General features: G+C 46.2%; 1 protein-coding gene and 1 long non-coding RNA gene across 25 annotated transcripts in view; one reads left to right on the top strand and one right to left on the bottom strand.

Annotated features, from left to right (window-relative positions):
- Positions 1-16222, top strand: part of LOC118386432 (tyrosine-protein phosphatase non-receptor type 4-like) — a 134365-nt gene that overhangs the window by 83560 nt on the left and 34583 nt on the right. For all 23 annotated transcript variants that reach the window (XR_008139960.1, XM_052522888.1, XM_052522886.1 and 20 more), the window contains 5 exons: positions 495-558; positions 6436-6608; positions 7190-7258; positions 12346-12480; positions 12955-13116. Coding sequence is in view for 22 of the 23 variants with exons in the window: in XM_052522888.1 (XP_052378848.1) it covers positions 495-558; positions 6436-6608; positions 7190-7258; positions 12346-12480; positions 12955-13116 (603 nt within the window). In the remaining variant the exon portion in view is untranslated. The remainder of the gene's footprint in view (positions 1-494; positions 559-6435; positions 6609-7189; positions 7259-12345; positions 12481-12954; positions 13117-16222) is intronic.
- LOC127931159 (uncharacterized) lies at positions 1823-4475 on the bottom strand. Of its 2 annotated transcripts, none has more exons than XR_008140017.1 (3): positions 4371-4475; positions 3933-4148; positions 1823-3897 (listed from the first exon to the last, which is right to left on the bottom strand). It is a non-coding gene; the product is annotated as an uncharacterized LOC127931159 (long non-coding RNA). The 2 variants fall into 2 exon arrangements; XR_008140016.1 differs by having other exon boundaries at positions 1823-3862.

Raw genomic sequence — 16222 nt, 5'->3', positions numbered from 1 at the left:
AGGCTAAATTTAGGGCTGCTAACAGTGGCGCGTTTCACAACAGCTGTCCTCCACTGTCAAGCGAGAAGGCTCGCTCCTATTGACCACTCTCTCTGTTTGGCTTGCCTGCCAATACTATTAAAAGGTGATACACAACGTTACTCCTCTCAGAAAGCAGAGGGGTCCGGTATCTAAGAGAGATGTGTGAATTCTAGCCTCTCTCCCATTAATGTCCACAACGGGCTGACAAATGAGCTATATTAGATGACTCTGTCTAAGAGAGAGTGTGTGAATTTAAAATGTATTTATCTGAGCTGTGAGTCATGTAGAAGGGCTGTAGGGGGAAGGGAGGGGAGGGGGAAGGGAGGAAGAGAGGAGAGGGGGGATTAGTTTTGAGGGGGAGACAGCTGCTCTCTGCAGCGAAGGCTCTGATTTGAGCCGTGAAGGAAGGAGACCCTCTGCAGTGACACACATTGTGATGCAATTTCTGTGTATTTCTCACTCACCCCTTTCAGGTTGAAGATTGTGAAAATATTGTTCAAGTGCAAACAGTTCTTCGTTCAGCTCAGGAGAGAAGTGGTAGGTATTCAAGCCGTTTTTTTCAATGTCCTTATTTTGACAATAAAATGTGAATGGAAGGCGGGATCTACTAATCTAGCAGCAATGTGTTTTATACAGTAGGAATGATGACTTACCCAGCAGAAAACACAGCAGTGAACACAGCCACAGGTTCTGCCTCAGCTTGTGTAACTGTGCTTCCCTGCCATTAGTGTCCCCAAACCAGATCCAGTTGTCTGGCTCTTCCTCAGGGAGGAAACTAGCTAGCACTGCTAATGGACCACCTACCACTGGTCCAGTCCCTCATCACTCCACAGGCAATCTGAAACAACCAAGCTTAGACATGAACAACATTAACTGCCCCCTCACCCAGACCCAGTGTCCATATTTGTTTATTTGATGAACTGGTTTTCTGGCATAATCACCGGCCTGCTCCGCCTCTGACTGTCACTGAAATCTGGAAGAGCAACAGAGGGAGAGCCTCTTAAATGCTTATTCATTATGAAGAATAGATCATGCATTTTGGGTGTGGAGGAGGGGAGTGTGATCTGAAAATGAATTGAAAGTGCTGCAGGCTCCCTCTCCTACTTCCTCTGTTCCAAGGAATCTCAGGAAAAGATCCCCAAAACAGCCCCACCACCCCTCTCCCTCCCTGGTTTCATAATGGAGAAGGGGTTTTTCCAGAGCAGTTGTACTAAGAGCACTGTGGCCGTCGCCCAGCCTCCAGGGTGTCACTCGAACTGAATTATTCATGGTTTGCGTATCAAATTTAACCCTAGTCCCTATGTAGTGCACTACTTTTGACTAGGGCTTTGATCAAAGTAGTGCCATGTATAGGGAACAGGGTTCCATTTGGGACGCAGCCTCATGGACATATGGGTCATGTGAGCGCGGGTCACTGCACATGCTTTAAAAAGCAACAACGAACCAGGAAATTCATTTCCCTCCTTTTACATTTTCCTCCTGTAGTATTAAGATGTTCCTGCAAGCAATATATATTTTATTATATACTATGCATATACTGTTCTTCAGATATACTACATTTTCAACCATATGCTGTCCACATTGTCCATATATCACACACACACACACACACACACACACACACACACACACACACACACACACACACACACACACACACACACACACACACACACACACACCTATATATATTTATATATATATATATATATATATATATATATATATATATATATATATATATATATATATATATATATATATATATATATATATATATATATATATTCAGAAAGTATTCAGACCCCTTGACTTTTCCACATTTCGTTACGTTACAGCCTTATCTGTAGATATATATATTTTTAAACATTTAAATATTCATAAATCTACACACAATATCCCATAATGGAGAGTGAAAATACTTATTTCATTTAAGAATGATGGAGGCCACTGTGTTCTTGGGAACCTTCAATGCTGCAGAAATGTTTTGGTACCTTTCTCCAGATCTGTGCCTTGACACAATCCTTTCTCAGAGCTCTACAGACAATTCCTTCAACCAAATGGCTTGGTTTTTGCTCTGACATGCACTGTCAACTGTGAGACCTTATATAAACAGGTGTGTGCCTTTCCAAGTCATGTCCAATCAATTGAATTTACCCAAGGTGGACTCTAATCAAGTTGTAGAAACATCTCAAGGATGATCAATGGAAACAGGATACACCTGAGCTCAAATTCAAGTCTCATAGCAGAGGGTCTGAATACTTATGTAAATGTATATAGATTTATTTATTTTTTAAACATTTTTTAAATACATTTTACACACCTGTTTTTGCTTTGTCATTATGTGGTATTGTGTGTAGATTGATGATGGAAAAAAATAAATGTAATCAATTTTAGAATGAGGCTGTAACGTAGCTAAATGTGGATAAAGTCAATGGGTCTGAATACTTTCCGAATGCACTGTATATACAAAAGTATGTGGACACCCCTTAAAATTAGTGGATTTGGCTATTTCCGCTACATCCGTTGCTGACAGGTGTATAAAATCGAGCACACAGGCATGCAATCTCCATCGACAAACATTGCCTGTAAAATGTCTTTATTGAAGAGCTCAGTGACTTTCAACGTGGCACCGTCATAGGATGCCACCTTTCCAACAAGTCAGTTTAAAAATAAAAAAAAATGCTTCCTTGTTGGAGCTGCCCTGGTCAACTATAAGTGCTGTTATTGTGAAGTGGAAATGCCTAGGAGCAACAACGGCTCAGCCGCGAAGTGGTAGGCCACACAAGCTTATAGAACGGGACTGCTGAAGCGCGTAGCGCGTAAAAACATCTGTCCTGGGTTGCAACACTCACTACTGAATTCCAAACTGCCTCTGGAAGCAGCACCAGCACAAAGTGTGTTCGTCAGGAGCTTCATGAAGTGGGTTTCCATGGCTGAGCAGCCGCACACAAACCTAAGATCACCATGTGCAATGCCAAGCTGGAGTGGTGTAAAGCTCTCGGCCATGGAAACACATTCTGTGGAGTGATGAATCACGCTTCACCATCTAGCAGTCTGACGGATGAATCTGGGTTTGACGGATCTCAGGAGAACGCTACCTACTCGAATGCATATTGCCAACTGTAAAGTTTTGTGAAGGAATAATGGTCTGGGACTGTTTTTTTCCTGGTTCGGGCTAGGCCCCTTAGTTCCAGTGAAGGGAAATCTTAAAGCTACAGCATACAATGACATTCTAGATGATTCTGTGCTTCCAACTTTGTGGCAACAGTTTGGGGAAGGCCTGTTCCAACATGAAAATGCCCCCATGCACAATGCAAGATCCATATAGAAATGGTTTGTCGAGATCGGTGTCGAAGAACTTGAATGGCCTGCGCAGAACCCTGATCTTAGCCCCATCGAACACCTTTGGGATGAATTGGAACACCGACTGCGAGCCAGGCCTATTCGCCTAACATTATCTGACCTCTTAGTGAGGCGAGGGGAGCTTTAGTCTACTGTACATGATGATGGTGTTGGTCAGATAACCTGCTTCTTTGACGATGTTTCATGATGCTGAGAACCTGCTTCTTTGACGATGTTTCTGATGCTGAGAACCTGCTTCTTTGACGATGTTTCATGATGCTGAGAACCTGCTTCTTTGACGATGTTTCATGATGCTGAGAACCTGCTTCTTTGACGATGTTTCTGATGCTGAGAACCTGCTTCTTTGACGATGTTTCATGATGCTGAGAACCTGCTTCTTTGACGATGTTTCATGATGCTGAGAACCTGCTTCTTTGACGATGTTTCAAGATGCTGAGAACCTGCTTCTTTGACGATGTTTCAAGATGCTGAGAACCTGCTTCTTTGACGATGTTTCATGATGCTGAGAACCTGCTTCTTTGACGATGTTTCATGATGCTGAGAACCTGCTTCTTTGACAATGTTTCATGATGCTGAGAACCTGCTTCTTTGACAATGTTTCATGATGCTGAGAACCTGCTTCTTTGACGATGTTTCATGATGCTGAGAACCTGCTCTTCCTTGACGATGTTTCAAGATGCTGAGAACCTGCTCTTCCTTGACGATGTTTCAAGATGCTGAGAACCTGCTCTTCCTTGACGACGTTTCAAGATGCTGAGAACCTGCTCTTCCTTGACGTTGTTTCAAGATGCTGAGAACCTGCTCTTCCTTGACGTTGTTTCAAGATGCTGAGAACCTGCTCTTCCTTGACGACGTTTCAAGATGCTGAGAACCTGCTCTTCCTTGACGACGTTTCAAGATGCTGAGAACCTGCTCTTCCTTGACGATGTTTCAAGATGCTGAGAACCTGCTCTTCCTTGACGACGTTTCAAGATGCTGAGAACCTGCTCTTCCTTGACAATGATGCTGAGAACCTGCTCTTCCTTGACAACGTTTCAAGATGCTGAGAACCTGCTCTTCCTTGACGTTGTTTCAAGATGCTAGTGTGGACAGTCACAGCAAAGTAAACATATATATTTTTTAAAGGAGGCTGAACCTTAACTGGTCTCTGTTTCTGTAGAGTAGGCTCACAGGCTATATGAGCAGACAGCTTACTAGAACATTATGCTATGGCTGTCTCTGTGAACATAATGACCCAAGTGGGAATGGGGACCACCATGTCTTCATGACGAGTGGCATGTTCCCTCAGGAAACACCGTAGAGGCTGAGGGAGGGGTATGGGGATGTGGCATGTGCCCTCAGGAAACACCGTAGAGGCTGAGGGAGGGGTATGGAGATGTGGCATGTTCCCTCAGGAAACACTATGGAGGCTAAGGGAGGTGTATGGGGATGTGGCATGTGCCCTCAGGAAACACCGTAGAGGCTGAGGGAGGGGTATGGGGATGTGGCATGTTCCCTCAGGAAACACCGTAGAGGCTGAGGGAGGGGTATGGGGATGTGGCATGTGCCCTCAGGAAACACCGTAGAGGCTGAGGGAGGGGTATGGGGATGTGGCATGTGCCCTCAGGAAACACTATGGAGGCTAAGGGAGGGGTATGGGGATGTGGCATGTGCCCTCAGGAAACACCGTAGAGGCTGAGGGAGGGGTATGGAGATGTGGCATGTTCCCTCAGGAAACACTATGGAGGCTAAGGGAGGTGTATGGGGATGTGGCATGTGCCCTCAGGAAACACCGTAGAGGCTGAGGGAGGGGTATGGGGATGTGGCATGTTCCCTCAGGAAACACCGTAGAGGCTGAGGGAGGGGTATGGGGATGTGGCATGTGCCCTCAGGAAACACCGTAGAGGCTGAGGGAGGGGTATGGGGATGTGGCATGTGCCCTCAGGAAACACCGTAGAGGCTGAGGGAGGGGTATGGGGATGTGGCATGTGCCCTCAGGAAACACCGTAGAGGCTGAGGGAGGGGTATGGGGATGTGCCATGTGCCCTCAGGAAACACCGTAGAGGCTGAGGGAGGGGTATGGGGATGTGGCATGTGCCCTCAGGAAACACCGTAGAGGCTGAGGGAGGGGTATGGGGATGTGGCATGTGCCCTCAGGAAACACCGTAGAGGCTGAGGGAGGGGTATGGGGATGTGGCATGTGCCCTCAGGAAACACTGTGGAGGCTAAGGGAGGGGTATGGGGATGTGGCATGTGCCCCCAGGAAACACTGTGGAGGCTAAGGGAGGGGTATAGGGATGTGGCATGTGCCCCCAGGAAACACTATGGAGGCTAAGGGAGGGGTATAGGGATGTGGCATGTGCCCCCAGGAAACACTATGGAGGCTAAGGGAGGGGTATGGGGATGTTGGGGCTGCAGATAGAGATGAATTGTCTCGTGCGACAAACCTACCGGATCATGGTGGCTAATCCAACACATTCTATTTCCCCATCTATGAACATGGCACTGTAGCATTGTCTTGACATCTGTGACCATAGGACCAAGATTTTAACTCAACACCTCACTACTGCCCCCCCATAGTACACAATAAAACCTATGGATTAAAGGAATTGAATGATGTGTGGGAGGGTGGTCACATAACAGCAGCTCAGAATATATTGCTCTTAGTATAGGAACATGTTCTTTCTCATTATTGTTGTCATTCTGTCTCTCCCTCACTCTTGTCATTCTGTCTCTCCCTCACTCTGTCATTCTGTCTCTCCCTCACTCTGTCATTCTGTCTCTCCCTCACTCTGTCATTCTGTCTCTCCCTCACTCTTGTCATTCTGTCTCTCCCTCACTCTGTCATTCTGTCTCTCCCTCACTCTGTCATTCTGTCTCTCCCTCACTCTGTCATTCTGTCTCTCCCTCACTCTGTCATTCTGTCTCTCCCTCACTCTGTCATTCTGTCTCTCCCTCACTCTGTCATTCTGTCTCTCCCTCACTCTTGTCATTCTGTCTCTCCCTCACTCTTGTCATTCTGTCTCTCCCTCACTCCTCTACTTTTTATCTCTCTCCCTCCCCCTACAGAATGAGACGAGGGAGACCTTGCTGGGGTTTAACATGGTGAGCTACAGAGCCTGTAAGAACCTATGGAAGACCTGTGTAGAGCATCACACCTTCTTCCGTCTGGACCGGCCCGTTCCCCCTCAGAAGAACTTCTTTGCCCACTATTTTACCCTGGGCTCCAAGTTTCGTTACTGGTAAGAGAAAATCCCCATTGCCACAGGTGCATGCATCAACCCATACACACTATACCTGCAAGGCACGAAGCACTGCCACTGAAATGTCAACACAGGTCAAAGATGTTTGCGAGGTCATGATGAGTGGCATCAACAGTCAGTGTTTGGGGAATTGTATTAGTGGTTGCCGATTGTGCTCTCATCTTTGGGAAAAGTAGATTAATTATTAACGCAAACCCAAAACGGGGCTTGTTTTTCTTCAGTCCTTTCAAAACGCTTTTGGGGAAAAAGGAGTTTTTCCATTATTCATATGGATTCACGTCTCAGATGGAGATTAGAAAGGGTACAAATAAAACAAACTGTTCATTGTTGAAGTACTTGAGCATTTGCTTTGAGCTGTGAAGGGGATGGGGGGTGGTAAGGGGGCGTTTCGTCTGGTGAGATACACACTTTGGGTGAAACAGAGTTGGGAGATTGTTGATGCATTTTTTTTTTAAGCTCCAATTGGGATGTGAGTTGCAGCACAAAACAGCAGTTTGTAAGATGTGGCTGAGTGTTACTAAAGGGATGGTTCGGATGTTGTTTGAACCTGTTCTATGCAGCGGGAGGACCGAGGTGCAGTCGGTGCAGTATGGCAAAGAGAAGGGGATCAAGAACAGGGTGTTTGCCAGGTAATACAACACAACACTATACTATATATATGTACAGTGTCTAGAATATCTACACCTCCCTTGAATTTCTGTACATTTTGTTACGTAAAATTCATTAATTGTATTTTTTTTTGTCAATGATCTACAAAGATGAATGAAAAGCAAAACACTAGTATTCCTTGATTAAATAAGTATTCACGCCCCTGAGTAAATACAGGTTAGAAACACCTTTGGCAGCAATTACAGATGTGAGTCTACTTAGATAAGTCTCTAAGAGCTTTGCACACCTGGATTGTGCAATATTTGCCCATTTTGTTCAAGGTGTTGGGGATCTCGAAATAGATTTTCAAGCAGATTTATGTCAAAACTGTAACTTGGCCACTCAGGAACATTCACTGTCTTCTTGGTAAGTAACTCCAGTGTAGATGTGGCTTTGTGCTGTAGGTTATTGTCCTGCCGAAAGATGAACTTGTCTGCTGGAAAGCAGACTGGACCAGGTTTTTCTCTGGGATTTTGCCTGTGCTTAGCTCCATCCCTTGTCTTTGCTGATGACAAGCATACCCATACCATGATGCAGCCACCACTATGCTTGAAAATAAGACGAGTGGTACTCAGTGATGTGGTGGATTCGCCCCAAACATAAGGCTTTGCATTTAGGCCATTTTTTGTTGCAGTATTACTTTAGTGCCTCTTTGCATACATTTTACTGTTTTGGAATATTCTGTATATCAGTGTTCTCCTTTTCACTCTGTCATTTAGGTCATTATTGTGGAGTCACTACAAAGTTGATCCCATCCTCAGTTTTCTCCCATCACAGCTATTGAACTCTGTACATGTTTTAAAATCACCAATGGCCTCAAGGTGACAACCCTAAGCAGTTTCCTTCCTGTCCTGCTGCTCAGATCAGAAAGACATCTGCATCTTTGATGTGTCTAGGCGGTTTAATACATAATCCACAGAATGATTATTAACTTGACCATGCTTAAAGATATATTCAATGTTTGATTTGTTATTGTAACCCATCTACCAATCACTGCCATTTTTTATGCTTTTCCAAAAGCTCCCTGGTCTTTAGTTGAATCAATGCTTGAAAGTCTACTTGACTGATGGACCTTACAGATGTATGTATGGTGGGCAGATGGAAGGGGTAGTCAATCAACAATCATGTTTAATCCCTATTATTTCACACAAAGTGAGTGAAAAAAGTGTGTGATTTATTAAGCCACATTTTTACTTCTGAACTAATTTATGCTTGCCTAAGCGAAAGGGGTGAATACTTACGCAATGACTATTTTAGTTATTACATTTTTTATTAATATTAATATTTGGAATTACTCTTTTCACGTTAACATTATGGAGTATTTTGTGTAGCTCAATGACAAAAAAAACTACAATTTTATCTGTTTCAGTCCCACTTTGTCATGCAACAAAATGTGAAATGGGGGGTGTCGACTTTGTATAGGCCCTGTATTTATGGTTTATGCATGTATCTCTGCTATTAAGTCCTCTATCAAAACAAGTATGACAGCTCTATGTTAATGCCCAGAGAATTAGTTATGTTGATGGGCCAATCATCACATCCTGGAGGTGCTGTAGGATGAATTAGTGATGCTGATGGGCCAATCATCACATCCTGGCGGTGCTGTAGGATGAATTAGTGATGTTGATGGGCCAATCATCACATCCTGGAGGTGCTGTAGGATTAATTAGTGATGCTGATGGGCCAATCATCACATCCTGGCGGTGCTGTAGGATGAATTAGTGATGTTGATGGGCCAATCATCACATCCTGGAGGTGCTGTAGGATGAATTAGTGATGCTGATGTGCCAATCATCACATCCTGGAGGTGCTGTAGGATGAATTAGTGATGTTGATGGGCCAATCATCACATCCTGGAGGTGCTGTAGGATGAATTAGTGATGCTGATGGGCCAATCATCACATCCTGGCGGTGCTGTAGGATGAATTAGTGATGTTGATGGGCCAATCATCACATCCTGGAGGTGCTGTAGGATGAATTAGTGATGCTGATGGGCCAATCATCACATCCTGGAGGTGCTGTAGGATGAATTAGTGATGCTGATGGGCCAATCATCACATCCTGGCGGTGCTGTAGGATGAATTAGTGATGCTGATGGGCCAATCATCACATCCTGGAGGTGCTGTAGGATGAATTAGTGATGCTGATGGGCCAATCATCACATCCTGGCGGTGCTGTAGGATGAATTAGTGATGCTGATGGGCCAATCATCACATCCTGGAGGTGCTGTGAGATGGATTAGTGATGTTGATGGGCCAATCATCACATCCTGGCGGTGCTGTAGGATGAATTAGTGATGCTGATGGGCCAATCATCACATCCTGGAGGTGCTGTAGGATGGATTAGTGATGTTGATGGGCCAATCATCACATCCTGGAGGTGCTGTAGGATGAATTAGTGATGCTGATGGGCCAATCATCACATCCTGGAGGTGCTGTAGGAGGAATTAGTGATGTTGATGGGCCAATCATCACATCCTGGCGGTGCTGTAGGATGAATTAGTGATGCTGATGTGCCAATCATCACATCCTGGCGGTGCTGTAGGATGAATTAGTGATGCTGTTGGGCCAATCATCACATCCTGGAGGTGCTGTAGGATGAATTAGTGATACTGATGTGCCAATCATCACATCCTGGAGGTGCTGTAGGATGAATTAGTGATGCTGATGGGCCAATCATCACATCCTGGCGGTGCTGTAGGATGAATTAGTGATGCTGATGGGCCAATCATCACATCCTGGAGGTGCTGTAGGATGAATTAGTGATGCTGATGTGCCAATCATCACATCCTGGAGGTGCTGTAGGATGAATTAGTGATACTGATGTGCCAATCATCACATCCTGGCGGTGCTGTAGGATGAATTAGTGATGCTGATGTGCCAATCATCACATCCTGGAGGTGCTGTAGGATGAATTAGTGATGCTGATGTGCCAATCATCACATCCTGGAGGTGCTGTAGGATGAATTAGTGATGCTGATGTGCCAATCATCACATCCTGGAGGTGCTGTAGGATGAATTAGTGATACTGATGTGCCAATCATCACATCCTGGAGGTGCTGTAGGATGAATTAGTGATACTGATGTGCCAATCATCACATCCTGGCGGTGCTGTAGGATGAATTAGTGATGCTGATGGGCCAATCATCACATCCTGGAGGTGCTGTAGGAGGAATTAGTGATGTTGATGGGCCAATCATCACATCCTGGCGGTGCTGTAGGATGAATTAGTGATGCTGATGTGCCAATCATCACATCCTGGCGGTGCTGTAGGATGAATTAGTGATGCTGTTGGGCCAATCATCACATCCTGGAGGTGCTGTAGGATGAATTAGTGATGCTGATGGGCCAATCATCACATCCTGGCGGTGCTGTAGGATGAATTAGTGATGTTGATGGGCCAATCATCACATCCTGGCGGTGCTGTAGGATGAATTAGTGATGCTGATGGGCCAATCATCACATCCTGGAGGTGCTGTAGGATGAATTAGTGATGCTGATGGGCCAATCATCACATCCTGGAGATGCTGTAGGATGAATTAGTGATACTGATGTGCCAATCATCACATCCTGGCGGTGCTGTAGGATGAATTAGTGATGTTGATGGGCCAATCATCACATCCTGGCGGTGCTGTAGGATGAATTAGTGATGCTGATGTGCCAATCATCACATCCTGGCGGTGCTGTAGGATGAATTAGTGATGTTGATGTGCCAATCATCACATCCTGGAGGTGCTGTAGGATGAATTAGTGATGCTGATGGGCCAATCATCACATCCTGGAGATGCTGTAGGATGAATTAGTGATACTGATGTGCCAATCATCACATCCTGGCGGTGCTGTAGGATGAATTAGTGATGTTGATGGGCCAATCATCACATCCTGGCGGTGCTGTAGGATGAATTAGTGATGCTGATGGGCCAATCATCACATCCTGGCGGTGCTGTAGGATGAATTAGTGATGCTGATGGGCCAATCATCACATCCTGGCGGTGCTGTAGGATGAATTAGTGATGCTGATGGGCCAATCATCACATCCTGGAGGTGCTGTAGGATGAATTAGTGATGTTGATGGGCCAATCATCACATCCTGGCGGTGCTGTAGGATGAATTAGTGATGCTGATGTGCCAATCATCACATCCTGGCGGTGCTGTAGGATGAATTAGTGATGCTGATGGGCCAATCATCACATCCTGGCGGTGCTGTAGGATGAATTAGTGATGCTGATGGGCCAATCATCACATCCTGGCGGTGCTGTAGGATGAATTAGTGATGCTGATGGGCCAATCATCACATCCTGGAGGTGCTGTAGGATGAATTAGTGATGCTGATGTGCCAATCATCACATCCTGGAGGTGCTGTAGGATGAATTAGTGATACTGATGTGCCAATCATCACATCCTGGCGGTGCTGTAGGATGAATTAGTGATGTTGATGGGCCAATCATCACATCCTAGTCTCACGGATTCTGTCTTTATCGCTGAGCTGTGTGTCAGTCATATTCATCTGGGCTTTAGACTGGAGTGTTTCACCACTCTGGCTGGGTCTGACATGGCGCCCCGTTCCCTATATAGTGCATTACTTTCCCCCCGAATTCCTATCCAGACCCTGGTCAAAGGTAGTGCCCTATATAGGGAATAGGGCTGTAGTATAAAGTAGTGCCCTATATAGGGAATAGGGCTGTAGTATAAAGTAGTGCCCTATATAGGGAATAGGGCTGTAGTATAAAGTAGTGCCCTATATAGGGAATAGGGCTGTAGTATAAAGTAGTGCACTATATAGGGAATAGGGCTGTAGTATAAAGTAGTGCACTATATAGGGAATAGGGCTGTAGTATAAAGTAGTGCACTATATAGGGAATAGGGCTGTAGTGCACTATATAGGGATTAGGGCTGTAGTATAAAGTAGTGCACTGTATAGGGAATAGGGCTGTAGTATAAAGTAGTGCACTATATAGGGAATAGGGTGCCTTTTCAGCCACACCCTCTGTCTTCCTTATCACAAAGTCAGCACTATCACATCCTCATTGACTCTGTCACGTGGCTGATTATATTTCCTGTTTGAGTAGGTCTCCCAGTAAGCCCATGGCCAGGAAGTTGATGTGTGGGACAGACTGGGAGGCGGTGAGCAGGAACAGCCTATCAGACGAGAGGCTGGAGACCCAGAGCCTGCCAACACGCTCCCCACCCGGTACCCCTAACCAGTGAGTTCCTGTCGGTCACTCCTCCTTATATACCCTGTCCTAATATAATGCCCACGTCTCAGAGGGAGACACGCTGTGAGGGAGTCCCAGTTCCAATACCATCAGAAATGGAAGTCACACTTTTCATAGCATGGGCTAAAAACAAAAGGAATTGTACACTTTCAAATGTATCACAGAAGCTGGGTTAAACATAATAGAATCAAACCAACAATGGAAGTCTTCAAACAGTGTGGAATACCGTACATTCATTGGCTTTGATTCCCCACACAATCCTCCTAACCACCGTGTGTGTGTGTGTGCGTGTGTGCGTGTGTGTGCGCGTGTGTGTGCGCGTGCGTGTGTGTGCGCGTGTGTGTGTGCGCGTGTGTGTGTGTGTGCGTGTGTGTGTGTGTGTGTGTGTGCGCGCGTGTGTGTGCGCGCGTGTGTGTGCGCGTGTGTGTGTGTGCGTGCGCGTGTGTGTGCGTGTGTGTGCAGCCGGAACTCGTTGTTCGTACAGGAGGGGACGCGGATGCGCCCGTTGTCGGTTGGGCACCTGGTGGACCACATGATCCACGCCTCGCCTAGTCTCCCCGTCTTCTCCAATCACAAATCAGCGTCCTCTACCCAGGCCAACTCTATCAGTCTGGACTCCAGCCCGTAAGTCTGCTGCCACACACACACACCAATCACAAGTCAGCCTCGTCCACTCACACCAACTCAATCAGTCTGGACCTCGAGTGGACACTGGACACACTGCAGTAGTCAGGAAGGTGAGAGGTGTGGTGGTTATCAGTGGCCCTGTTGATATGACTGTAGGATCTGACCAGGAACAACTGGGGCCGCTAGTTGTAGCCCAGTACGAGATACTAGGCCTACGTTAAAACAATATGCACCAAGGGACTGCTCTAAGCAAGACTAACAATCTAATGGGAGTTGTCTCTGACCAGCTCGTCCCTCTCTGTCAAACACCACCATAGCTGTTAATGAGGGTGAAAGTTGGTGCCTGTGACTATATTCCACTGTAAAGTCTCCACTAAAGCCACGGTCTAAAAATCAATGGAAGCCACATTTGAATTGGACATGACAGTACCAGTGCCATGGTGTCTGCTCCGACTTCTGAAACGGCTGCTTTTTAAAAGTCATCCGTTTTAACGGTTGGCTTGTGTGTCTGTGGCTTGCAATTACAGTTCACACCCTTTCCCAAATGTCATTTAATGAGCTTAAATGGAAACAGAGCCTTTGAACGCGGGCTATAAACTGTGTTTACAGCTCTGGGGGCATGGAGGGGGTTCGGCAGGGCTGGGATGGAGCACGGTGGGGGGTGGTAGACACATAAAAATGAGGCCTGTCTCTGACTCAGTGCAGTATACCCGCCTTGGGTCAAACTTCCCCCGGCCCGTGGCTGTAGTCTACTGCACTGGTAGAACACTGATATCTGAGAGTAGCCTAACAGTAGAGCCTAACCCAGCATGACGTGTGAGAGTGACCTAACCCCTGGTGACTCTACTGTAGCAGTGTGAGAGTGACCTAACCCCTGGTGACTCTACTGTAGCAGTGTGACGTGTGAGAGTGACCTAAACCCTGGTGACTCTACTGAAGCAGTGTGAGAGTGACCTAACCCCTGGTGACTCTACTGTAGCAATGTGACAGTGACCTAACCCCTGGTGACTGCTGTAGCAGTGTGACAGTGACCTAACCCCTGGTGACTCTACTGTAGCAGTGTGACGTGTGAGAGTGACCTAAACCCTGGTGACTCTACTGAAGCAGTGTGAGAGTGACCTAACCCCTGGTGACTCTACTGAAGCAGTGTGAGAGTGACCTAACCCCTGGTGACTCTACTGTAGCATTGTGACGTGTGAGAGTGACCTAAACCCTGTTGACTCTACTGTAGCAGTGTGACAGTGACCTAACCCCTGGTGACTCTACTGTAGCAGTGTGACAGTGACCTAACCCCTGGTGACTCTACTGTAGCAGTGTGACAGTGACCTAACCCCTGGTGACTCTACTGTAGCAGTGTGAGAGTGACCTAACCCCTGGTGACTCTGCTGTAGCAGAGTGACGTATGAGAGTGACCTAACCCTTGGTGACTACTGTAGCAGAGTGACGTATGAGAGTGACCTAACCCCTGGTGACTCTACTGTAGCAGTGTGAGAGTGACCTAACCTCTGGTGACTCTACTGTAGCAGTGTGACAGTGACATAACCCCTGGTGACTCTACTGTAGCAGTGTGAGAGTGACCTAACCCCTGGTGACTCTACTGTAGCAGTGTGACAGTGACCTAACCCCTGGTGACTCTACTTTAGCAGTGTGAGAGTGACCTAACCTCTGGTGACTCTACTGTAGCAGTGTGACAGTGACCTAACCCCTGGTGACTCTACTGTAGCAGTGTGAGAGTGACCTAACCCCTGGTGACTCTGCTGTAGCAGAGTGACGTATGAGAGTGACCTAACCCTTGGTGACTACTGTAGCAGAGTGACGTATGAGAGTGACCTAACCCCTGGTGACTCTACTGTAGCAGTGTGAGAGTGACCTAACCTCTGGTGACTCTACTGTAGCAGTGTGAGAGTGACCTAACCTCTGGTGACTCTACTGTAGCAGTGTGAGAGTGACCTAACCTCTGGTGACTCTACTGTAGCAGTGTGAGAGTGACCTAACCCCTGGTGACTCTACTGTAGCAGTGTGACAGTGACCTAACCTCTGGACCACTAGTGTTGAGTTGCCCTACTGAGTGAGGCTATGTTCAGCCCTCTCCTTGTCCCCCCTGTTTTCCCCTCTGCTCTATATCCTAACCTCAACCTCCAGACAACCCTGTACTCCAGTTCTTTTGGCTGTTATGTTCTCTGAGATGCCTTTCAGAGATCCGTTAAGTGTTTATTATTAGGCCAGATTGGGTAAGAGCCTCTACAACAACTGGCTTGTTATGTTAAAGCAGGAAGGCTGTTTATCTGTTCTGCAGAAGTGTTATCTTACCAAGAACTGTGTCGCAAGCACCAGTACAGATACCGTATCTCTAATGGGAATAGAGGGAGTAGTTCAGACTCCTCTCACTTCCCAATTTAACGTTTTAGTCATTTAGCAGACGTTCTTATTCAGATCGACTTACAGTAGTGAGTTCATACATATTCATACTTAACCTATGCATGTACACAGAGGCACACCCACACTCTGCCTATATATTTTCCCTCCCTCTTTCGCTCTCATTTCACTCCTCTATTCACACACACAAACCTGTGTGTGTGTGTGTGTGTGTGTGTGTGTGTGTGTGTGTGTGTGTGTGTGTGTGTGTGTGTGTGTGTGTGTGTGTGCACACACACAGAGACACACGGACAAACGCATACACACACACACGGACAAACGCATACACACACACACTTGCACGCACCTACATTCTGTGCCAAGCCATTTGCTCTTCTCTTCACTGATCCAGAAGATGACATAACCACCTGCTCACTCTTCCTGGGATCTCAAGCATCCCCCTCTCTCTCCCCCATCTCTCTCTTTCTCTCTCCCATCTCTCTTTTTCCTGTCTGTCTCTCTTTCTCTTTCTCTCTCAATTCATTTAGCTTTATTGGCATGATGTAACAATGTACATATTGCCAAAGCTTATTTTGGATATTTACAATATAAAAAGGAGAATCAAATAGTCAACGGGACAACAGTAACAACAATAACCAAGTGTCAAAATAACCCTACATTCAACAAGAACAATAAGTATACAGTAGAGGACATGTGCAGGTTGATTGGTCTGTCAGACACTGTCCCT

The sequence above is a fragment of the Oncorhynchus keta genome, chromosome 7, assembly GCF_023373465.1.
Source record: "Oncorhynchus keta strain PuntledgeMale-10-30-2019 chromosome 7, Oket_V2, whole genome shotgun sequence".
NCBI lineage: Eukaryota > Metazoa > Chordata > Actinopteri > Salmoniformes > Salmonidae > Oncorhynchus > Oncorhynchus keta.
Note: the sequence above shows the minus strand (reverse complement) of the source record. Positions and strands in the feature narration are given on the sequence as shown.